The sequence below is a fragment of the Aquarana catesbeiana genome, linkage group LG05, assembly GCF_042186555.1.
Source record: "Aquarana catesbeiana isolate 2022-GZ linkage group LG05, ASM4218655v1, whole genome shotgun sequence".
Classification (NCBI taxonomy): Eukaryota; Metazoa; Chordata; class Amphibia; order Anura; family Ranidae; genus Aquarana; species Aquarana catesbeiana.
This window is the reverse complement of record NC_133328.1, coordinates 192,815,197-192,841,863: the sequence shown is the minus strand read 5'-3', so window position 1 is coordinate 192,841,863 and position 26,667 is coordinate 192,815,197. Positions and strand designations below refer to the sequence as shown.

At 42.5% G+C, this 26,667-nt stretch overlaps 1 protein-coding gene across 3 annotated transcripts in view; it reads right to left on the bottom strand.

Moving 5' to 3' along the window:
* TPK1 (thiamin pyrophosphokinase 1) overlaps positions 1-26,667 on the bottom strand; it is an 881,459-nt gene that overhangs the window by 406,686 nt on the left and 448,106 nt on the right. For all 3 annotated transcript variants that reach the window (XM_073630451.1, XM_073630453.1, XM_073630452.1), the window contains exon 7: positions 24,041-24,187. In XM_073630451.1, coding sequence (XP_073486552.1) covers positions 24,041-24,187 — 147 coding nt within the window. The remainder of the gene's footprint in view (positions 1-24,040; positions 24,188-26,667) is intronic.

Sequence of the window (26,667 nt, the reverse complement as noted above, 5' to 3'; positions counted from 1 at the left end):
CCATCAGTAATTACTGAGGCTCTGTGTCCCATGATGTTCGAGAAAGAAACCTGCTCATTCCCTGCAGGTAAAAACTGACCTTTAGCCTAGGTTCACACTGACTGGGGAAAACACAAATCTATACCAAGGAAAGATAAGCATAGAAAAAGATGCCATATACAGAGCCACAGAGATATAGTATCTGAATAAATACAAATAATATATCAAGAAAAGAGGGGGGAAGGAGGGGGGAGCCCTAAAGATCCTGACAAGCCCGTGAAACTTTTATCTCATATTCTCAGCAGTAGATTAGAGGCACATTGTTTACCGTCTGGCCAAGCAGTCAGCTTCTGTTTCCTGTGTGAGGTCCTATTACTATGGAAACAGAACCATGTGACCAACATGCTCATTCGCGGCACATCCACACCGGGTATGTTGGTACGTTGCTGCAGTTGTATACACCTCCTGAGAAGTTTTCAAACAGAAAATGGACCATTTTTGCCAGCTGAAGGAAAGTTCATGTGCACATGCTGTAATAACTAAAAAAAGATTAATCGATATGTGAATAATGTAATATGTACTAGTTATTTAACCCACCCCATACTTCTCCTTTAAGATTCAGATATACTAGGCTACAGAGGAAAACACAATAACATGCCACAGCAGTGAAAACATCAACTTTGTTAACACCACCCCCAAGATCTGCTACAAATATTTGAAATTAATCTTTATTGCAGAATCCTGTCCTCTTCTGTTTGGCAGATATCGCAAACACTTTCCCAATATCCTTATGTTTTTTAAATGAGCGTCAAAGAGTCACAGTTCACATTCATTTACCATCAGAACACATGCACTCATGCACATTGCATTGACTTTTGTTTCTGATGCATTATGTTTTTGAAGTGTTTAATTTAAATTCATTTTAAAGTCAAAATGAGTCCACCAATCAAAAACTTTTTTAGTGCACTGCAATACGATGCATAGGTTAAGAATGGGCCCTATTAAAAATCAATGTATATTTTCCTAAATCCAAGCATTTTGCATGGATGGATAAAATAAGGAACTTTGATCACCTCACATTTAATGTGAAGAAGTCATCATCGCAAAGATTTAGCCATTTACATCTCAGATAGCAAGGATAACTTTCCACAAAGTTGTGGCAGTGTTGAATTGTAAGTCTGTTAACTTGCTGCACATTTTCACTGGCAAGTTGTACACTTGCAGAGCAATTGAAGCACAAATTCTAGTTGACACTTTTCCAATTTTCAGCAAATTTGTGTGGCAAGTCTTTAGCAAGAGCAAAGTTGCAGTGATGAGTCTACAGCAAGAGCTCTGCAAGTCTACAGCATGAACATTCAGCCACAGTGACCCCTGTGGTGGGATTATTGCATAACATAACTGAACCAGAACTTGCAGCAGGCGTGCAGAATATTTGCAAAGAAAGCTGATCTGGAGTCATGCAATGCGGACTTGCGGCAATTGTGCAACAAACTTGTGAAGCCTGGCAAGTCTAGGAATGGCTTAGCAGGTCATTTTCAAACTTGCAGCACAACTGCTTGCAATCTGGGATATTAATAATGTTTAAAATAGGCCAATATGTCCCCCTCCTTCAAGGCTCACAGGCTGTCATTATGAAGGCTGACAGATGATAAAAAATTACACAGCACAAGCACTATGCTGTGTAATGTACTTTAAGGGACCAGGATGTGGGGGGGTGGGGTGGGGGGTGCGGTTAACAGAACAGACACTTTACTGTTACACCCACATTTAGGGTATAACATATAACATGGTGCCTTTACCCATATATATGCGTAAAGGCTAGCCGGAGGCTAGCCTGTATTTGTGGGAGGAGGCTGAGAGGGCTACTTAAGCCTCCTCCTCTATCAGGCCAGGGCTCGTCGGTGTTTCTGGGTTCAATAGGGGGTGGGGCCTACATGTCACTTCCAGGTCGGCTGCAACATGGTGGCGGTGGTGCTTCACCGGGGAGTTCGCCTGTCCACCCACCTTGTCCCCCTTCGGCACCCACATTTACGGGTCCCTGCTTCTCCCGATGTTTCAGCAGGGGGGGGGGGTGCCTGCCCACCGCCACCTCTCCCTATCTTATACAGCTTCATGAGGGAGCCACTCGCTGGCCAGCTACTCTCTCCCCTTACCAGCTTGCTTTTCCGGGTTTTGGGGGGGGATGTCCTGCCAGCTGCCTGCTCCTCACTGCATACGGCGCCACGGGGGGCCGCCTGCCCGCTTCTCCCAGCAATTATGCCGGGGCCGTCCATCCATCCATCCACCCTCCCTTCTTCCCCTCGGCTGCAGCTAATCAGGCCGCTTCTCCCGGTGATTATGCCGGGGGAAGGGAGGGGGGCCGTCCATCCATCCTCCACCCTCCTTCGGCTGCAGCTGGTCAGGTGCTGCCCGCCCACTTCTCCCGGCGCTCGTGCGGGGGGGGCGTCCGTACATCAGACGCCGCCCGCCTCTGTCTTCATCTGTCATCCAGGTGCCTGCCGGAGCTGTCGGGGCCGCCCGCTTCTCCGTCTATTAACGTAGCTGCCGCCCGCTTCTCCCTTTCATCCAGGTGCCTGTCAGAGCTGTGGGGGCCGCCCGCTTCTCCCGGCGCTCATGGGGGGGGCATCCAGCCATCAGCCACAACTCCATCTGGTCAGCGTGGTGCCTGCCCGCTGGCTTCTCCCGGCTCCCATGGGGGGTGGGCATCTATCCATCCATCCATCTAGGCACAATCCCACATAGTCGGGGGGGTCACCACCCACTTCTTCCTTTCATCTCTCTGTTCCTGACAGCGCCGGGGGGGGCGCCTGCCCGCTACTCCCGGCACTCAAGCCGCGAGGGAGGGGGGATTGTGCCGTCTGTCCGGTCATCCATCCTCCAACCACCCACTTTCTCCACAGCCCCATCTATCCGGGGTGCTGCCCGCCCACTTCTCCTGGCTCTCGTGCGGGGGGGCGCGTCCGTCCATTCTCCACCCACCCACTTGCCACTCGACCGCCAATTCACCTCCTTGGTACCACGCCGTGCATCGTGGAGGGGACGCCCGCACGTCTCCTAGTTTCATAGCCGGGAGTGGTGCTCACCCCCGCACGCCTCCCGGGCATCCACCACTTCAGTCACAAGTGTTCATATCATGGCATTTCTGCCCCAGGTTTTCTGTCATAGGGTTTCTGTTTAGGCGTTCAGTCTCAGCGCTTGTTTTTCTGTCATGGCGTTTTTCTGTCATAGCATTTCCTGCCTCAGCATTTCTGGCGTAGCATTCAGCATTTCTGTCTTAAACGTTCTGCCCAGCATTTTTGTCATAGCATTCAGCATTTCTGTCGTAGGGTTTAGCATTTCTGTTGTAGGGTTTCAGCATTTCTGTTGTAGTGTCCAGCATTTCTGTCGTAGAGTTCAGCATTTCTGTCGTAGAGTTCAGCATTTCTGTCGTAGAGTTCAGCATTTCTGTCGTAGCGTCCAGCATTTCTGTCGTAGAGTCCAGCATTTCTGTCGTAGCGGTCTGCCCAGCATTTTCATAAGCGTTCGGCATTTCTGTTAGAGCGTTCGGCATTTCTGTCATAGCGTTCGGCATTTCTGTCACAGCGTTCAGCATTTCTGGCTTAACGTTCTGCCCAGCATTTCTGTCATAGCGTTCAGCATTTCTCTCTTAGAGTTCTGCCCTAGCATTGCTGTCATAAGCGTTCAGCATTTCCGTCGCAGTGTTCTGCCCTAGCTTTTCTGTCATAGCATTCTGCCCCGGCATTTCTGTCTCGGCGTACAGTCTCGGGATTTCTGTCATAGCGGTTCTGCCCCAGGATTTCTGTATAGCGTTTCTGGCTCAGGATTTCTGTCATGGTATCTCTGCCCCAGGATTTCTGTCATGGCATTTTTTCTTTATTCGGTCATGGCGTTTTCTGTCATAGTGTTCTGCCCCAGCATTTTTGGCTCAGCGTTCAGGCTCAATTTTTTCTGTCTCGGTATTTCCGTCATAGTGTTTCTGCCCCAGGATACTGTCTTTGCATTTCTGCCATCAGTATTTCAGTCTTTGCATTTCTGCCATCAGTATTTCAGTCTCAGCGTTTCTGTCATTGCGTTTCGGTCATGGCATTTCTGCCTCAGCGTTTCTGCCCCAGGATTTCTTTCATCGCGTTTATGCCTCTGCGTTCTGTCTGAGCGTTTTCTACCATGGCATTTCTGCCTCAGGGTTTCTGTCATTACATTTCTGCCCCAGGGTTTCTGTCATTTCATTTCTGCCCCAGGGTTTCTGTCATTACATTTCTGCCCCAGGGTTTCTGTCATTACATTTCTGCCCCAGGGTTTCTGTCATTACATTTCTGCCCCTGGGTTTCTGTCATTACATTTCTGCCCCTGGGTTTCTGTCATTACATTTCTGCCCCAGGGTTTCTGTCATTACATTTCTGCCCCAGGGTTTCTGTCATTACATTTCTGCGCCAGGGTTTCTGTCATTACATTTCTGCGCCAGGGTTTCTGTCATTATATTTCTGCCCCAGGGTTTCTGTCATTACATTTCTGCCCCAGGTTTTTGTCATTACATTTCTGCCCCAGGTTTTTCTGTCATCACGTTTCTGTCTCAGCGTTTAGTACTAGTTCAGCATTTCTGTCATAGCGTTGTTGTCCTGGTGTTTCTGCCCCAACGTTTCTGCTTCAGTGTTCAGCCTCAGCATTTCTCAGAGGGGCATTGTTGTTCAGTCACGGCACATACTCCGGTAGCTGTTTCGTCTTCGTTGTTTGTCATCTCTCATCGTTTTTTGTTCATGGTTGTACCTGCGTCAGGTAGCTATGGCTCACATGTCAGGATCTGTCACGTCTACAGATCCATACGGGCTGAGGTTTCGTTTGTTAATGATTGTTGACCACAATCTTCTCGCCCGTATAACATACGTCATACAATGCACGTTCATTCACCACACCTATACGATTACCCACCACGGTCTGTGGGTACACCAGCCCTGAGTTTTCAGTTAATTTCCTGTCTCTGCGCGCCAGGTTACTTGGGCTCACTCTTTACTCACACGAGCGGGGGGTCCATCATCAGGTTCATTCATGCGCATTGGTCTTGACATTTCTGCTCATGTTCTCATACTTAGGTAGGCACAGAGGGGCGTTGTTGTTCTCATGTCTTGTCTGTCATTTCTATTGTGCATGTTCTCAGGTTGGGCTGTATTGGCATTTGTCATCCCCTTGTTGGTCCTTAAGTGGTAGGTTTGGGCAAACGTCGTCATGATTCTGGATTCCACTCTCGGCTTGGATCTTGTCTAGGATGTGGCCTGGAAGACTGCTCAGGGACAACAGTCCAGTCATCTTTTCCGTTCCCCAGTCGGTTCCAGGTAGGGGGGTTTCAGTCACTTTGGGTATGACTGTTTTCATGCCATGGGACTTATTTCCCTGGGGTGGAGTCTGGCCCTCCTTCCTCGGTTCAGGTTTCAGACTCGGTTGCCAGGTCACAGGCTGAAGGACGACCCGAAAGCATCAGGTGGGACCAGTATTCTGTGTCTGGCATGGTTTCTCCATGTTGTCAATACTTATTGCCATAGTGCATGGGCCTCATCCACCTACTCCATCACGTCCTTCAGGTATTTAGCATTTTGAACTCCTACCAGTTGTCCTTTGGCAATCACCCTCGCACTTCCCCATACCAGTATGGCCAGGCCAGGGTTTGGGAGGGGTTTCACTGAGCACTTCACTGGTGTCCGTTTTTGAAGTTTCGATCTTCTCGACCATTCATTTTGCAGGGGCTCCTCGGGACAGGCATTGCTCCCCTTCCCCCACGCATCCTCATTCACAAGCAGTTCATTCTCATGTCTGGGTCGTCTCGGACTTCAGGCTCTGTCCAATCGTTCACGGGACGTTTAGTTGGGCTCTGGGTAGCTTCGCAGGTTCTGTAGGGGGTTCTGTCTCATCACCAAGTCAGGAGTTAGGGGGGGTTTCCCCGGTCTTAGGGGACACTTTTCGGATATATACTGTTGCCATCCGGGCGCACACTATTCCTTTTGATGGATTGTTACCTTCCCTTCTTCACCTAAATTTGTGTCTTTTTGCCCTCTTTTCATTTCAGGCATACTGACCAGTCAGGCCAAGGCACACCTCAGGCCTTGGTGCTTAGGAGTATCACTTTCTCACTCAAAGACTCTGACTACAAATATATATATATATATATACATAATATAATATAAATAAGAACTTGTCAGACTGTTTGCCTTGTGTTGTGGGTGGATTATTGTTAATCTTTTAACCCTAACCTTTGTAGAAAAAAAGCAATTTTATATTTCCATAATATTCTTACTTACAAGTCATCAAAGAGCTATGCTGAGGTCAAAGTCACAGAAAGTAACACTATGCTGAGGTCAAAGTCACAGTAAGTAATACTGTTTTCCAGTTACTAAAGTCAGATCACTGAAAGATGAATACTGACTGTTCTGCTAGTTATGATATAGTGAACTTTGCTTTATTGCTTTAAAAAGGTACTTATGGTAAAACTCTGGCAAATAACAAGGCTCAAGACACTAATGGTTATTCATCTGTATTTTAAAATAACTGAAGTTATGATACCTCTTTAACTAAACTGTTTAACACAGGGCTGGAGGGGGTGCATATCTACCTACTGGTATGGAGAAGCATATCAAACTACTTTAAAAAAAAAAAGATGGTCTATCCCAACCAAGCTCATACAGACCAATATCACGTTTACATGTCAACACTAAAATTCTCTCAAAATTAATTGCAGGTTGACTACCTACCATACTCCCAGACATAATTCACCCAAAACAGGCAGGTTTTATAAAAGGTACATCAGCAGTCTCAAATATTTCCAGGGTATTTTTGTTTTACAGTAGGCAAAATTACACCCCAAGGAAGATCTGGAAGGGATTACTCTTGACGTCAAAAAGGTCTTTGATAATGTACATTTTCAGTGTCTATTCAAAGTAATAAATTGGATTTAAAGGTCATATAACTCAATTCCGCTAAAATACGTACAAATTCCCAGCAGAAATAGTTAACACCTCATGTCACCTGTCTGATCCCATTAAACTATACAAAAAAGTTTCTTCACAGTAAGAGCTATGAAAATGTGGAATAGACTCCCTCCAGAGGTGGTTCTGGCAAGCTCAGTAGATTGCTTTAAAAAAGGCCTGGATTCTTTCCTAAATGTACATAATATAACCGGGTATGGATATTTATAGGTACAGTTGATCCAGGGAAAATCCGATTACCTCTCTGGGATCAGGAACAAATTTTTTCCCCTGCTATAGCAAATCGAATCATACTTTCCTCTGGATCAACTGTGGGTATAGGATTGTGTATATGGGATTGTATTTTTTATTTTTTTTGGTTGAACTGGATGGACTTATGCCTTTTTTCAACCTGTAACTATGTAACTATGTAAAAGGCACATGGAACAAATAGCCTCCCTTCCCTCTTCTCTTAACTTGCTATTGGAACTATTCTGCAGAGGTTTCAGTATGGAAAAAATTAAATTTAAATATCACTTTTTGCTGACGATATTTACCTCCCACCCATCCCAAGATATACCAGAAATTCAAAAAATATTAATGGAATTAAAAAACAAAATTTGGTTTATGGATCAATTCTACCACTTACACATATCCATAATAGGTCCTGGGTATAGTCTACCAATTCTATCATATCCAAAGATTTTATATGATATTTAGGGGTGAAGTTAAATAAACAATCCATCTTGGTGTATAATCTTGTATAATCTTAACTATCCTTCTTTGATAAACAAGATACTGAGGGAGCTGAAGGCATAGGAAGACCTTCCCCTCTCACTCTTTGGGAGAAGCAACCTCATCAAAATAACATGCTTTGCTCACGTACTGTATCTGCTACAATCCATACCTTAATTTCTGAAACACAAAGGTGTCAAATTTCTCACTAAGGCCACAATCCACTTTCCATGGTAAAATAAATGCCAACATACAGTATTTCTATATCAAAACTTTACCAATGGAAGAATGTGGGTGGCTATAACTTGCCCAATGTTAGCTAGTTTAATGAGACATGCAATGGATTGGATCTTATATTCCTCAAAATACTCTAATTATGCAAGTGAATCTGCAACTATACCTCCCTTTAACCTGCTATTCTCCACAGCAAACTGTTTACATTGCGTAGTGCTATTAGGAATAATCTGCTTTTGAAAAACACCTCTCATTTCTACTTAACATTGTTCTATCATAAAGATGTAAGATAACTTGCAGCTATAAAATGCTGATCCATCTCTATTGAAGATGCCAGCATCACTCTATACAATTGTCAATTTTTTTTTACAGATGCTCATTATACCTTATTATATCAGCTACTGGTCCATCTGGCAGAGGAGATAACCATTTCCTACAGTTTCTTACTGTTTTTTGAATCCATACTGTCTAAACTCCACATTGCTACATTTTTATTTTTTTTATAGATGGTTAACTGCCTTGTCTACAATGGACATTGGTACTAATCCGATGGCTACGCAACTTGAAAAATATTCAGTTTTGTTTTAAAAACAAGTGCTTACAGAAAAAGGTTTTTGATTGTTTCTTCAGGAACAATCACATCCCCAAAGATATTCATTTGAAAAGAATATCCATTAGGACCTGAGAAATGTTCTGTCAAAGAATATGTCTGTTGTAGATTTATGTAAACCCTTAGTGAATAGAGAGCATTGGAAATTGCCTGCCAACTTTCCAGCCCAGCAGATCTACTTGCTAAGCAGAGGAGAGACCCGGGAATAGGTGTGAGCTGTGCTCTATTCCAGCTCTCCTGCAATATGCACAAACATTGATAAATACAAATACCGGCTTATTTCTACTCCTGAATTAATTGTTGGACACAACTTCTCTATTTAGATATACACTATATTGCAAAAAGTACCGTGAGGCCTGCCTTTACATACACATGAACTTTACTGGCATTTCAGTTTTAGTCTGCAGGGTTCAATATTGAGTTGGCCCACCTTTTGCAGCTATAACAGCTTCAACTCTTTTGGGAAGGCTGTCCACAAGCTTTAGGGGTGTCTCTATGGGAATATTTGACCATTCTTCCAGGAACGCACTTGTGAGGTCAGGCACTGATGTTGGATGAGAAGGTCTGGCTCACAGTCTCTGCTCTAATTCAACCCAAAGGTGTTCAGTCAGGTTGAGGTTAAGACTCTGTGCAGGCCAGTCAAGTTTCTCCACCCCAAACTCGCTCATCCATGTCTTTATGGACCTTAAATTGTGCACTAGTGCGCAGTCATATTGGAACAGGATGGGGCCATCACCAAACTGTTCACACAAAGTTGGGAGCATGAAATTGTCCAAAATGTCTTGGTATGCTGACTCCTTAAGAGTTCCCTTCACTGGAACTAAAGGGCCAAGCCCAACTCATGAAAAACAACCCCACACTATAATCCCCCCTCCACCAAATTATTTGGACAAGTGCACAAAGCACCCCTTTATTATACCAAGTTAATAAAATGATGAATTATCAATGATTTTAAAAACACACATATATATAGATATATCGATATATATCGATATATCGATATATATCGATATATCTATATATATCGATATATAGATATATCGATATATATCGATATATCTATATATTATCTCAAAAAAGTGATTACACCCTTCACATTTTTGTAAATCTTTTATTATATATTTTTATGTTGACAATACTGAAGAAATTAAACTTTGCTACAATTTAATGTAGTGAGTGTACAGCTTGTATAACAGTGTAAATTTTCTGTCACCTCAAAATAACTCAACACACAGCCATTAATGTCTAAACCACTGGCAACAAGAGTGAGTAACCCCTAAGTGAAAATGTCCAAATTGGGCCCAAAGTGTCAATATTTTGTGTGGCCACCATTATTTTCCAGCACTGCCTTAACCATCTTGGGCATGGAGTTCACCAGAGCTTCACATGTTGCCACTGGAGTCCTCTTCCACTCCTCCATGATGACATCATGGAGCTGGTGGATGTTAGAGACCTTGAGCTCCTCCACCTTCCATTTGAGGATGCCCCACAGATGCTCAATAGGGTTTAGGTCTGGAGACATGCTTGGCCAGTCCATCACCTTTACCTGCAGCTTCTTTAGCAAGGCAGTGATCATCTGGAGGTGTGTTTGGGCCCGTTATGTTGGAATACTGCCCTGCAGCCCAGTCCTGGAGGGAAGGGGATCATGCTCTGCTGCAGTATGTCACAGTATGTTGGCATTCATGCTTCCCGCAATGAACTGTAGCTCCACAGTACTGGCAGCACTCATGCAGCCCCAGACCACGACACTCCCACCACCATGCTTGACTGTAGGCAAGACACACTTGCCTTTGTACTCCTCACCTGGTTGCCGCTACACACGCCTTACACCATCTGAACTAAATGAGTTTATCTTGGTCTCATCAGACCACAGGGCATGGTTCCAGTAATCCATGTCCTTAGTCTGCTTGCCTTCAGCAAACTGTTTGCGGGCTTCCTTGTGCATCATCTTCAGAAGAGGCTTCCTTCTGGGACGACAGCCATGCAGACCAATTTGATGCAGTGTGTGGTGTATGGTCTGAGCACTGACAGACTTAGCCCGCACCCCTTTAACCTCTGCAGCAATGCTGGCAGCACTCATACATCTATTTCCCAAAGACAACCTCTGGATATGATGCTAAGCATGTGCACTCAACTTCTTTGGTCAACCATGGCGAGGCCTGTTCTGAGTGGAACCTGTCCTGTTAAACCGTTGTATAGTCTTGGCCACCATGCTGCAGCTCAATTTCAGGGTCTTGGCAATCTTCTTATAGCCTAGGCCATCTTTATGTAGAGTAACAATTCTTTTTTTCAGATCCTCAGAGAGTTCTTTGCCATGAGGTGCCAGGTTGAACTTCCAGTGACCAGTATGAGAGAGTAAGAGCGATAATACCAAATTTAACACACCTGCGACCTTGTAACACTAACAAGTCACATGTCACCGGGAAGGGAAAATAGCTAATTGGGCCCAGTTTGGACATTTTCACTTAGGGGTGTACTCACTTTTGTTTCCAGCGGTTTAGACATTAATGGCTGTGTTGAGTAATTTTGAGGGGACAGAAAATGTAGACTGTTATACAAGCTGTACACTCACTATTTTACATTGTAGCAAAGTGTCATTTCTTCAGTGTTGTCACATGAAAAGATAGAATAAAATAATAAAATATTTACAAAAATGTGAGGGTTGTACTCACTTTTGTCAGATACTTTGTATGTATATGTATATATATATATATATATATATATATATATATATATATATATATATATATATATATACAGACACACACATACATACACACATAGCCTTGAAAAAGCATCCCTACCCTTGACATTTTCCACATTTTGTCATGTTACAGCTAAAAACTTTTCAGATATTTGTAAAAAAATTTGAAAACCATTTATCATTTTCCTTTCACTTCACAATTATGTGCCACTTTGTGTTGGTCTATCACATACAATCCCAATAAAATTAATTTACGTTTTTTGTTGCAACATGAATAAATTTCAAGGGGTATGAATACTTTTTCAAGGTACTGTATATATCAAATATCTCACATACCTAAACTCACTTATTTCCTCCAATATTAGAATCTAACGCTAAACATTACATTTTAATATATCATCCTTCCAGCTACAAGTGTGGTCTTGGCCTTGTCAAAATGCACTGTAGCACAAATCTATATTGGGGTTGACCAGGCACTTTCTGGCTTAGTCTTGGCCTATAAGTCAGACTATTATCTTTGTGGCACGCAATATGATGTCACATAAATCTCCAAATAAAAAACAGTATCTGAGCTTACTGAGTCAGTAATCAGCTCTGAAGACACACTTACAACCTTGGAAAAAGAATGCTAAATTTCATCTTACATTTCATTTCACAACTTGAGTGCTCTACACCCAATTCACTGTTAAGTGGCTGGGATTTTCATTGTATATCAATCATTTTTTTTATATTAATGTAGTTGTGAAATCAATGTGTTGCATTTTATATAAATAATGAGTCTAAAATTCTTAGTGTCTACAGGACTCATCGATCATGATGTCTGTGTGTAAACTGCTGAATGGTGGTGCCAGTATACCAGCCTTAGGTATCTATGGCTCATTACTTCCTCAACCCAAGGTACAAGGTTAACTTTACAAGAAATATCTTTCTGCACTGAAGATTTATTATTGTTGGTCGCATCGGTTTCCTTTCAGATGCTTGGCAAATGCTTTGTACTCTTTTAAATGCCAAGATTGTTATCGGAATTTTAGGTGCCCTTGTTAATAGACACAATTATCAAGAAAACAAAAGCAAACCTAAATAAAACTTTACCAAATGTAACACTTTTCCATTGGTCTAGCTTCATGTTGCTTCTTTGGGGTTGGTGTACTAAAGAGAAATAGTTTTTTTCACTTTGAAAGGGAAGTCACACTTTGCATGAGAATGTGCCCCAGAGCTTAGTGAATGAGGTGAAATTTCACTTTGCAAATAATACCCAATCACGTACAAGGAAAAAAAAAAACATTTTTGTTTGCAACATGATTGGATGATGGAAGTCAACAGAATACAGCCATCCAGGTTGGTATACACACAAAGATACAAAAATAAGGGAGATGTGTAAAAAATATACGTAACAAACTGGTTAAAGAAAAATGAAAGTAACTTGAAAGGAGAACTTCAGCCAAAATGACAATATTAAAACATAAAATAAAACCAGCTTTTGCTTCAATATTTATCTTCAATCCAGAATCCAGAGATTTCAATACTTTCTTTTCTTCCACTAGATGTCTTCAGCCTGATGGCCAGCAGCATCATTCAACCTACTTCCTCTCAGTTTAGTCCATTCTGGACCCACCCCAGCCTGTTACTTGTTATTGAAATGAAAAGCAGCACAGCCATAAGGTCATCTTTCTGGTACGCTGTTTTCTCCTCCTACAGCCAGCTTCTTGTGAGCATGTTAACTAATTGGCTCCTTATGCTGCTTCTTTCTCTCCTGCTGTAGTCCCCTGTACATGGACTGTAAGACTGATTCTAGGTCAAATGCAGGTACGTACACTGCTTGCAATAAAAAAAAATAAGAATAAAAAAAATAATGATAAATCATTAAGTATTAAGCTGCATTAATTTGTGTATTTTATATCTGCCTAGTGTTCAGATTTAGGGTTAAAGGTAGCCAAATCTTTGCAAACAATGTACCCGATTTGAATACTAGGGGGAATTAACAAAGAGTGGAGCAAGCACAAGTTTGCACCACTCATTAAGGATGACAAATGAAGCAGATGTTGTTCCTAATTATCAAAAGTGGCACAAGCCCCTGTGTTAATTAGGAGTGATTAGCTCTACGTTTTTCCATGTCTGTGATAGGAAGAACAGGGAATGGAGAGATGGAACTGCATGCTGTGATCCTTCTGCTTGTCCCTGCCCTCTGCTCAGCTCAGAGTGGGAGAGAGGAGGGTGGAGGAGGGTTGTTAACCCATTAGGCTCTGCTCATCTAGTGTAATCACTGCATGAGCAGAGAGAGGGATTTGAGCTGGCTGTCTATACCTCCGGACAGTCCCGCAATTGGCAGCTCTGTCCCGGGCACCTTCATTCCGGGACAATACAGTGTCCCGGAATTGCCTCCTGACCCTGGGCCGATCTCATGCCCCCTAAAATAGCCCTTGCATCACCGCTGCCATGCACTGTGGTGAGCCCCTGGCTGGCAGAGACCCCTTTTGCTTTATTCTCTGGCCCCTGGCTCACTGCCCAAACTGGTTGCTAGCCGTGGCCCACCTCGCGTCTAGCAACCAGTGATGTCACTAGGAGAGAGGCAGAGACCCAGCATTCACAGTAGAGTGCACTTTTGAGCCGGAGCAAGCAGTCCTAGGTATGGAGATGACTTTCAGCGGTTGCAGGAGAAGGATCGGTTCTCCGATATGCTGCCCCTGCCGGCCCTCCTATCCAGCCTGGCGCTAGCTGCATCCACAGTGTAGAGTCAAACAGTCATCCGTACCTAGGACCACCAGCTCTGCCCTCGACTCCAGGTCTCGCTTGAAGGCTGTTCTTGCCCTGGAAAGGTAGGAGAAATGCTCCCTGCAGTGAAGTGCATCGAGGACGCTCATGGTCACTCTGCTCCCTGCCATACTGGCCTCCTCTAGTCATGCTGTCCCCCCCATACTGCCCTCCACTGTGGCTGCCCCCTCCCATCGAACTGCCCTCCGCTATCACCCCTCCCATCATTCTGCCCTCCGCTATCACCCCTCCCATCATACTGCCCTCCGCTACCACCCCTCCAATCATACTGTCCTCCACTACCACCCCCTCTTATCATACTGCCCTCCACTAACCCCTTCCTATCATACTGCCCTCCACTACCACCCTTCCTATCATACTGCCCTCCACTACCACCCTTCCTATCATACTGCCCTCCACTACCACCCTTCCTATCATACTGCCTTCCACTACCACCCCTCCCATCATACTGCCCTCTACTACCACCCCTCCCATCATACTGCCCTCCACTACCACCCCTCCTATCATACCACCCTCCCCCATCATACTGCCCTCCACTACCCCCCCTCCCATCATAGCTCATCCCAGAACCCTACACTCTGTACATAGCTCATCCCAGAACTCTGCACTCTGTACATAGCTTATCCCAGAACCCTGCACATGGCTCATCCCAGATCCCTACACTCTGTACACAGCTCATCCCAGAACCCTGCACTCTGTACATAGCTCATCCCAGAACTCTGTACATAGCTCATCCCAGAACCCTGCACTCTGTACATATCTCATCCCAGAACCCTGCACTCTGTATATAGCTCATCCCAGAACCCTGCACTCTGTACATAGCTCATCTCAGAACACTGCACTCTGTACATAGCTCATCCCAGAACCCTGCACTCTGTATGTAATGCACTCCAAAACCCTGCATTCTTTTATCCTTTTTTTAATGAAAGTACTGGGGTTTGTATGTATCCTTGAGATTCTTGCTTGTGGAACAATAATAAAAGCACATTTTATAGGTACAAGGAAGCACGAGTTTTGTTTAATGACACACCTTAAGCTCCTTCCACTGTCAGAAGTTTGACCACGCCCACATTTGCAGCGGCATGCTATGCAATGTTACTTCCTTCCTCAAGTGTCCCTCATTCTGAAGTTCAAAAGTTGGGAGGTATGGCTGTCTACTGACAGCTCATATCCCAAATGACAGGTCAGACCTGGCAGGAAATCTGCAGCAATTTACTATATGAGAAACTGCTGTGTTCCCTCTGTCAATTAGGGGCAGACCTGCACTAGTTTCTATTTCACTCTAAAACAGAAAGGTGCGGGTGACGCAGATAGTTCTGTAATGGGTCTGACTGCATTTTTAATCTGTTGCACAAAATTCCTGACATTAAAATAGTGCAAGAAGCTTAGTTAATTCTCCAGATTGTTTACAAAAATTTGATAGTTAAAATAAAATAAAATCCAATTAAAAATATTTTAGTTTGCAGGTATTAAAGTGTAATAAAGCATGTCATTCCAAACAGTACTGTGAATGCACTTACTGGGAGCTGTTTACAGCAGTACCCTCTGTGCAGTGGGGCATGCGCTGAGTAAAGCTCATCAGACATGACATGATCTTCGCACCTGGGACTCCTTGTCCCATAGACGTTGCACTAGTAAATATGTGCGTCCCTTATTATTCTGATTAAACTGATGTGCACTGCCTTGGGAGTCACTGTCCATCATCGCACTGGGAGGAGGATCAGAGTTGGTTCTTTTGACCATTTACAGCTGGGACTACCTGTCCATGTTGGGGCAGGCAGCATTATCACATTAGTAGTCCAAATCCCAGGAGTGCGCATGAAAGGATGGCTCCATAAGGTACTTTAGGGGAAGGGAGTTAATCTAATAAGAGTGAGGCCAGCAATTAGCAGGAACTGTAGAAAAGGCAACATTTGACATAGGAAAAGGAGGCATACCAGGTAAGCCTACTGATCAGAAGCTGAACTAAATAAAAAAAAAATGGAGATTTTAAAATCACTTTACGGATTAAATTAGTAATAATACTAATACCACTTACTTTTAATGCATTGAAATCTGTGCAACTTCCGGTATGTGCACCAATGTCTTAGCCTCAGGTCCAAAACCCTCGGCAGTGACATAGTCAGTCCTCCTAGCACTACATGCCCCATAATATCTTGTATTGCTTCTGTAGAGGGCAGGCATGCATAGGGGTCCTGAAGAAAGGTTATGGATTAGAGTGCAGGCATGCTGTGTGTCTGCATTGTGGCTCATAATAAACAGGACAGCATAGCCTAGGCTCACATTGCGGCTACTGCAAAGGCAAACAAAATGTAAGTGTTATCACCTTAGTGGAAAAAGTCCCTTACTGGTAGTATCAATAGGTATCAACGTTCAAAAAAACAACTCTCTCAACATAACTTGACCCCTTTTCATGCAGCCCTGGCATATCTTTAAAAAGGTCTTTACACCAGGGGAGGGAAGGATCAGCTGATCATGTGACCACTGTGACTGTTATAGTCCCCCTGGCTTCCAGTCATTAGCAGAGACCGAGAGCTGTCTTTCATTGTGCTGGGAGTGCACATTTAGCACAGAAAGCTCCCATACCCATGGATGCAGATGTGCAGTGTGTGGGTGTTAAAGTCCAGCTTCTTTGCTGGCGCATATATGTGTTATGTGAGCAGCAAAAAAAGTTAAAAAGAGCGAAAAGCCACAAGGAATTAATGCTTTACACATACACACCTCTCTACGCAAGCATCACATAACAGCAGGCCCCGACAGAATAGCACAATCAATTATAGAAAGATATCTCACCGACTGTCATTCTCTGTGAGAGATCTACATGTGTATTGCCTACCTACTGGGGTATAAATTAGCTAACCTGCAGAGCCAGTAGTAATAATGTCACGCCATACTTGTCTCATTACCTCTGAATATCAGCCTACAGTATTTCGAGTACAATTACAGCTGAAAGATTTTACCAAGCTGCAGTCTTACAGGAATAAATCCCACATACTGTAAAATCCCTTGGGCTTTACTAACTTCTCTTTAATCTGCGAACTAGTTGATCATCTCTTAGCTCTCTACTTTTTACAAAACATTTTACAGTACATGTTATTTTAAATGTTTTCTTTTCTTAACAGCTCTTGGTAGTCATAAAAAAAGCTAAAAATGTGCATTTTAAGTTGCGTATTTGTTTTGAGCGCATAGTCATCCATATCCAAATGTGTGTTTTTGTGTTATAGCAGTTTAATCTTTATACATTCTAGCTGAGTGCTCCCAGAAAAATATTTACATCTCACAAATATTGTCCACAGACTCGGTTTACAAAACTAAGCTTCCATGAAATAAACGAGCTACTATAATGGGATATATTCTGAATTCTCAGATGTTTTCCATCTAAATAGGTCTTTCTATGGATGAAGTCTGAGCACTGTCAGAAATTACTTTTATGAAACTTTATACATTTGAGAATTATTATAATTAACATGTATATTTAATCTGCTCTTCACCGTCTTAATAGAAACAACCTAGAAGTCAGTCAGGACTTACAAAGGCATGAGACTCACTTCACCTTTTATCACAAGGGTATGCTATTAAGGTAAACAGCTATAATGTTCAAGAGCCATTTAAAAACTTTCTACATAGGATAAAATACTGGTACAGAGACTTTTTAATGTTAACTTGCATTAGGCAGGCCTGATCTTTGAGCTGTAAATGTGTGATGCTGCAGCTGTCGCATGACAGCTCTGAGCCCGATAGCTGAGTGAATACTGCTGATTGCTCAGTTTTGGTATGGCTCAGAGCGGAGATCTGTGACTGTCTCCACTTTTTTTCTCCAGTGCTCACTGGGGCATCAGGCTGGAGAGGGGCGGACTCAGCTGGCTTCGGCTCTCAGCCACGATGAGAGCCAGAGCCAGCTGTCAATCAGGAAGCTGAGTGGATCTGACAATGTTGTCTGGAACCTTCCTGAGCCTGGAGCAGCTCTCCCACATCAGCTGACAGTAGGCAATAGACTGCTACAGTATAAGCAGACAAGTGTACCCCTGTGACCCACAAGAGAAGGCCATACTTCTCTTTTAAGGAAGGGGGGTTGGGGGGGTTCAACAGACATGGCTCAACTGCCTATTTTTGCCACCCCCCCTCCCCCATCTGCAAGTGGAGGCTTAAGCTGGCCATTCATGGATCTAAACTCAGCCGGTTAAGCAGGAACTGGGTGAATTGTGATCTAGTTTTGACCGTTCCACTCATGAGAAGTCAATTTATCAATCAACTTTTCAACGGGCTTGTTGGTATATCTGTGCTTGATCAGCACATGTAACCAATTGGCTGCACAGCTGATCAGTATATTCTGACGGCAGGGAAGTTTCACTATCAGAACACAAGGGCAATACAGGGAGCATTTTCCCATCCAACTCAGACGTGTAGATCTAGAAAAAACAGAACCATGTATGGCCAGTTTTAACTTAAAACATGCAGGACCCTCCAACTAAACAGTGTGTTGATATCTTTTTTTTTTCTACAGACACTGCTCCCAATCACTATTGCAGGCAAATAAAAATGTACAGTATCTCACAAAATTGAGTACACCCCTCACATTTTTGTAAATATTTAATTACATCTTTTCATGTGACAACACTGAAGAAATGACAGTTTGCTACAATGTAAAGTAGTGAGTGTATAGCTTGTATAACAATGTAAATTTGCTGTCCCCTCAAAATAACTCAACACACAGCCATTAATGTCTAAACCGCTGGCAACAAAAGTGAGTATACCCCTAAGTGAAAATGTCCAAATTGGGCCCAATTATCCAGTTTTCCTCTCCAGTGTCATGTCACTCATTAATATTACAAGGTCTCAGGTGTCAATGGGGAGCGGGTGTGTTAAATTTGGTGTTATCGCACTTACTCTCTCATACTGGTCACTGGAAGTTCAACATGGCACCTCATGGCAAAGATCTCTGAGGATCTGAAAAAAAGAATTGTTGCTCTACAGAAAGATGGCCCAGGCTATAAAAAGATTGCCAAGAGCCTGAAACTGAGCTGCACCACAGTGGCCAAGACCATACAGTGGTTTAACAGTGGTTTTCCACTCAAAACAAGCCTCACCATGGTTGACCAAAGAAGTTGAGTACACATGTTCAGCGTTATATCCAGAGGTTGTCTTTGGGAAATAGACGCATGAGTGCTGCCAGCATTGCTGCAGATGTTGAAGGGGTGGGGAGTCAGCCTGTAAGAGGTCAGCCTGTAAGAGCTCAGACCATATGCCGCACACTACATCAAATTGGTCTGCATGGCTGTTGTCCCAAAAGGAAGCCTCTTTTAAAGATGATGCACAAGAAAGCCCGCAAACAGTTTGCTGAAGACAAGCAGACTAAGGACATGGATTACTGGAACCATGTCCTGTGGTCTGATGAGACCAAGATAAACTTATTTGGTTCAGATGGTGTCAAGCATGTGTGACGGCAACCAGGTGAGGTGTACAAAGACAAGTGTGTCTTGCCTACAGTCAAGATTGGTGGTGGGAGTGTCATAGTCTGGGGCTGCATGAGTGCTGCCCGCACTGGGGAACTACAGTTCATTGAGGGAACCATGAATGCCAACATGTACTGTGACATACTGAAACAAAGCATGATCCCCTCCTTTCAGAGACTTGGCCGCAGAGCAGTATTCCAACAGGATAACGGCCTCAAACACACCTCCAAGACAACCACTGCCTTGCTAAAGCAGCTGAGGGTAAAGGTGATGGGCTGGCCAAGCGTGTATCCAGAACTAAACCCTATTGAGCATCTGTGGGGCATCCTCAAACAGAAGATGAAGGAGCGCAAGGCCTCTAACATCCACCAGCTCTGTGATGTCATCATGGAGGAGTGGAAGAGGACACCAGTGGCAACCTGTGAAGCTCTAGTGAACTCCATGCCCAAGAGGGTTAAGGCAGTGCTGGAAAATAATGGTGGCCACACAAAATATTGACATTTTGGGCCCAATTTGGACATTTTTACTTAGGGGTGTACTCGCTTTTGTTGCCAGAGGTTTAGACATTAATGGCTGTGTTGAGTTATTTTGAGGGGACTGCAAATTTACACTGTTATACAAGCTGAACACTCACTACTTTACATTGTAGCAAAGTGGCATTCTTTTAGTGCTGAAACAAGAAAAGATATAATAAATAATTTACAAAAATGTGAGGGGTGTACTCATTTTTGTGAGATACTGTATGTAAAATCAAAGCATTTTTTTTAATTATTTTGGATAGGGTAGGGTTAAAGCATCTATCAGGAATTTTTAAATGTCCCCCTTTGAAGATTTCCCTTACCTCCTGCTTCTGTGAAAACGTTAAAATATTTAATTTCTGTTAACTTTCTATATCAGAGACAGTGGTTACCAGTATAAAGAGACGGTGAATCTCTTCAGAGAGGTCACAGAGATCGATAAAAAGCTGGCAGTGGCATAAGCTTTCAAATGATATCCAAAACCTAACAAAAGATTTGAGCTTTACATACAGTATAAACAGACTGCCAATTTATCTATCCCAATACAAAGCTTGTGTGTCTTCTTCATACCAGGTACCTCTTGCACCATGACCGGCAGTGAAAAACGTCAGTGCACACATAGTAGTTACATAATAACTTGTAGGCAGGTGCAGTATGACCTCCCTGCACAGGTGGTGCTGTTGCAGCTGTCCGGCAGAGAGAGTGGTGGAAGAAGGAATGCAACATTCCCCTTGGAATGTGTCATCGGGTGGGCTGCTGTCCGATTGGATGCTGCCACGCTGATGACCCCTGTGGCCATCTTTATGAGGGCAGTTCTTATAAAAAAGCACTGTCCCACTGCAGTCGGCACATGTTTTGTGTGTGGCTAGGTTAGGGACAAGAATCCACTTGACAGGGAGTGTGTGCCCAGCATAGGGAGAGGTTCCAGAGAAGGAGTGGCAGCATAGGGAATGTCACCAGGGCTTCTAAGGGGAAACCTTTACGCACTACTCCTTGCTGCATCTCCCTTCCAGCCATCTCCTTGTACCAGGCACTGCAGGTTGTCATGTATAGCTTTTTGTAAGTACTGTATAACCTTCTGTGAGTGTGGCTACCAGTTCTATATATATTTTATTTTTAAATTTCATCCATATTCTCCTGAGGAAGTGAATGAATTTCACGAAACACGTATAGAAAACAGTCTTATTATGATTTATGCTGAATTGAACATATACAGTCAAGTATGATAAAAAGAAGGACTGTAGGCTGAAGCTGTCATTTTTTACTTTTCTCTGTGCATGTTGGAACATATGGCCTATATGATTTTATCAATGTACAGTATATCTAACATTTTGTGACATACTTTTTGTGACACAATTTGATGTTTTCTCATTGAAATTGACTTTCTGGATCTGCATCTGGCACCGGGATAGTCCCAAATATTTATATTTGGAATTAGTGTAACTTTTAAAGTGGATGTAAACCCTCACTATACCCAGTGAAGTGAACAGCCTCAGATGATACACAGAGATGAAACAAACCTCCCTACATAAGTTTTACATGTATATCTGCTGTCTTCAACTTTATGTACTGTTTAGATCTGTCCTGTTAGAATTTTCTCTTCCTGGTTCCCCTGTGGGTATGGATACTTGCTATACACTGTGAGAGACTGTGAGACAGCTGCTTGGAGGAAAGGCACACACCCTATCCCCACACATGCAGAGCATGCCTGTAACTAGTTTAGCTTTGTAATATATTGTATATGCTGTACCGCATATATCACTCGCGCCTTAAACTCTGTGTCTACAGTGGGGAAAGTAATTATTTGATCCCCTGCAGATTTTGTAAGTTTTCCCACTTACAAAGGAATTAAAGGGTCTATAATTTTTATCATAGGTGTATTTTAAATGATAGAGACAGAATATCAACCAAAAATCCAGAAAAACACATGATCAAAATGTTATAAATTGAGTTGCAGTTCAGTGAGAAAAATTATTATTTGATCTCCAAGCAAAACATGACTTAGTACTTGGTGAAGAAACCCTTTTTGGCAAGCACAGAGGTAGGACGCTTCTTGTAGTTGGTACCAGGTTGCACACATCTCAGGAGGGATATTGATACACTCGTCTTTACAAATCTTCTCTAATTCCTTAAGGTTCCATAAATTCTCTATAGGATTAAAGTCTGGAGACTGGCTAGGCCACTCCGTGACCTTAGTGCGCATCTTCTTGAGCCACTCCCTTTGTTGCCTTGGTGGTATGTTTTGGGTCATTGTCATGCTGGAAGACCGACCCACAACCCATCTTCAGTGTTCCAGTTGAGGGAAGAAGATTCCCATCCAAGATTTTACAATACATGGCCCCATCCATTGGCCCCTCAACGCGGCAAAGTCAGCCTGTACCTTTAGCAGAGAACCAGCCCCAAAGCATAATGTTTCCACCTCCTTGTTTGACTGTCGGGATGGTGTTCTTAGGGTCATTTTTCATCCACCAAACATGGTGAGTCAAGTTATTGTCAAAGAGCTCAATTTTGGTCTCATCTGACCACAGTAATTTCTCCCAATCCTTCTCTGAATCATTTAGATGTTCATTGGCAAACTTCAGATGGGCCTGAACATGTGCCTTCTTGAGGAGGGGGACCTTGCGGGTGCTGCAGGATTTCAATCCATGGCGGTGTATTGTGTTATCAATGGTTTGTTTGGTGACTGTGGTCCCAACTGCCTTGAGATCATTCACAACCTGCTCCCGTGTAGTTCTGGGCTGATCCCTCACTTTTCTCATGATCATCCTTACCCCATGAGGCGAAATCTTGCATGGAGCGACAGACCGAGGACGATTGATGGTTATTTTGTATTTCTTCCATTTGCGAATAATCGCTCCAACAGTTGTCTTCTTACCAAGTTTCTTGCTGATGCTCTTGTAGCCCATTTCATCCATGTGCAGGTCTACAACCTTGTCCCTGACATCCTTTGACAGCTCTTTGGTCCTGCGCATGATGAGGTTTGAATGGAAGAAAGAGATTCTGTGAACAGGTGTCTTTTATACACACAAGTTGTCGTTAGGAGCACCTTATTAAATTGATAGGACTAATCTTTGTAACACATGAACACATACTGTAGCCAGTCTGTGGGAGCCAAAATTATTGTTGGTTGGTATGGGATCAAATACTTATTTTTCTCACTGAACTGCAACTCAATTTATAACATTTGTATCGTGGTTTTTCTGGATTTTCGGTTGACATTCTGTGTCTATAATTTAAAATACACATATAACAACAATTATAGACCCTTCATTTCTTTGTTAGTGGGCAAACTTACACAATCTGCAGGGGATTATAAATCCCTGAAAATAATTATATTTGCCACTGTAAGCCTATAATAAGGCTTACATGTAGGTAAAATGAATATCTCCTAATCGTGCACCGTTTAGAAGATATTTACCCTGGATGCAGCCAGTGACGTCATCGCAGTTCCAGACACTCATACAGCCAGACCCTGTGAACCTGGAAGAAAGACCGAGGGATGATGGAAGCCCTGTCAGCAGTGACAGCGTGCCGCCGGTGGGCTTCATTCCAAGGTTTCATAATGTGCTAGTATGTGATGCCTTACATGTGTTTTATTTATTTTTTTAAATGCAGAGGTTTACTTCAGCTTTAATATGACACAATCACTGTCTACGTGCATCTCTCTATTATCATTTTGGTACAAGAGAGTTAAAGAAGGATGACACAATGAAGGAACTATTTTCACCTGACCGCCAACATTTCCAGTTTGTTCCAAATCAATAGCTGGTCAGAACTATCAACTACTCAACCAACTGAGCCTGTGCTAGCATGCATATAATTATGATTTGGTTTGTGAATATCTTGCAGGCTATAAAATGATTTCATAAACACTTTGGTCAGTACGACATAATGTTTCTTGTTCTGTTGCATTAGCTTTTTTCAACATAAAACTTTTTTAAGAATGATGGTTGTGCATTAAATAGTTAATGATCCTTCCATGACAGGAATAAGACATGAATGTCATATAAATCATCACATATCCACTCTATGGCAAATAAACTTATAACAATGATTGTCAGGAGAGCTGACAGTTTTGTACTTACAGGCTGCAGAAGATAGATAAGAGATGAATCCTGAATCACTAATACTGGGATGGAGGTGATTTTGACAGCATGATAGAGTGTCTCCACTGAAGCCATAATCTGGTCAAAACGTCCCCCAAGTCCGCCCAGAACAACAATGACATCCACCTTAATAAAGAATATAAAAGTGTGTGAATACACAAGACAAAGATAAATTTGGAAATAACCAAGAACATATCAGAAACAACCATCACGGCTTGACATTTGTTTATTTGATGACTTATTCAAGAAAGCATAAAGAGAGAACATATTGTTTACATGGAATGCACAGTAGGAATAAAGGAAATAAACAAATTTGACATAGAAAAAGTAAAAGTTTATACCAGTGTAAGTGTATTGTGCTACATATACTAACAGTTATAAATATATTAGTATTACACATAAACAAAATATATATTAATTGCTGTGGAAAAGTTCAGGGAATATGAATAATTCAACAAAGGCACTTTGGGTATACATGGTATCCATTGCTCCAGCACGGCTTCTAAACTGTCTGAATTTGCTGGGACCCTCCCAGTTTGTGTTGGAACATCCCTGGCAATAGCACCTATGATAAAACAAAGCCTGTGAACACTGATGCAGGTTTTGCCTGTACATATACTGTAACAATATGATTGTTACAGCATATTTAGACTTAGCTATTAATCGCTTCAGCCCAAGAAGATTTTACCCCCTTTCCTGACCAGAGCACTTTTTGCGATTTGGCACTGCGTCGCTTTAACTGACAATTGCACAGTCGTGCGACGATGCACCCAAACAAGTGTGACGTCCTTTTTTTCCCACAAATAGAGCTTTCTTTTGGTGGTATTTGATCACCTCTGCGGTTTTTATTTTCTGCGCTATAAACAAAAAATTTGCAACAATTTTGAAAAAAAGCAATATTTTTTATTTTTTGCTATAATAAGTATCCTCCAAAAATATATAAAAAAAACAAAATTTTTCCTCAGTTTAGGCCGATATATATTCTTCTACATATTTTTGGTAAAAAAAAAAAAAAAATTGCAATAGGCCTATATTGATTGGTTTGCGCAAAAGTTATAGCTTCTACAAAATAGGGGATAGTTTATGGCATTTTTATTATTAATTTTTTTTTATTAGTAATGGCGGCGATCTGCGATTTTTATTGTGAATGCGACATGTGGCAGACACATAGGACACTTTGACACTATTTTGGGACCATTGTCATTTATACAGCAATCAGTGCTATAAAAAGCACTGATTACTGTGTAAATGACACTGGCAGGGAAGGGGTTAAACACTAGGGGGCAATCAAGGTTAAGTGTGTCCTAGGGAGTGATTCTAACTGTGGGGGGAGTGGGCTTCAAGTCACATGACAGCGATCACTGCTCCCGATGACAGGGAGCAGTGATCTCTTTCATGTCACAAGGCAAAACGGGGAAATGCCTTGTTTAAATATGGACTTCCCCATTCGGCGGCTCAATACTATATTTAGAGATTTATGTATAGTTAGTAAATTATATATCAAATCCCTAACTATGTACTGTGCCACATAATAATAATTAAGTCTAAATATGTTGCAACAATCATATTGAAGTATCAGCATTATACAAATAAATAAATAGCTTATCTCTCTATGATACCCAGTAAATGTGCTGGATGAAGCCCCAGTTCAGAAAAGTGTATACTACGGTCTTTCAAAAAACCCAGAAGTCTTACACACTGGATCTACTAATGAGACTCCAAACCAACTCTAATGCGGCGTACACACGATTGGACATTCCGACAACAAAATCCGTGGATTTTTACCAACGGATGTTGGCTCAAACTTGTCTTGCATACACATGGTCACACAAATCTTATCGGAAATTCCGAAAGTCAAGAACGCGGTGACGTACAACACGTATGACGAGCCCAGAAAAATGAAGTTCAATAGCCAGTGCGGCTCTTCTTCTTGATTCCAAGCATGCGTGGAACTTTGTGCGTCGGAATTGTGTACACACAATCGGAATTTACAATGGATTTTGTTGTCGGAAAATTTGAGATCTAGATCTCAAATTTTGTGTGATGGAAATTCTGATGGAAAACGTCCAATGGAGCCTACACACGGTCGGAATTTCCGACAACAAGCTCCCATCAAACATTTTTCGTTGGAAAATCCGACCAAGTGTACGGGGCATTAGGTAAAATTACATTTTCACTGCCTTGTGATTCAGAAGACTTAAAGGGTAACTCCACTTTCGTGGGGAAAAAAAAATAGCAAATAAAGAAAAAATAATATAACACATATAACTGCGACACTAATCATATTGTAATTGGATGTTATTAAAAATCACCTTTGCTTTTCAATCTGCAGCCACTGTAATTTTCTGAGAACGCAATGTAATATGGCTACCTGGAGTTGTTCTGTACACAGAGTGTGTACTGACCACTCCCCAGAAACATAATTTCCTGCCTGTGTGATTGGCTTACAAATTTCCCCAGAAGTCTGCCTAAGATACAAGTCAGATTTCAGGGATCCCCTGCAACAAAAATGTCATTTTTGGAGAGATATTTCAATAGGAACATGCCTAAGGCTGGATTCACACCTATGCATTTTTAGTGCTTTTAGCATTTTGCAGATTGGCACT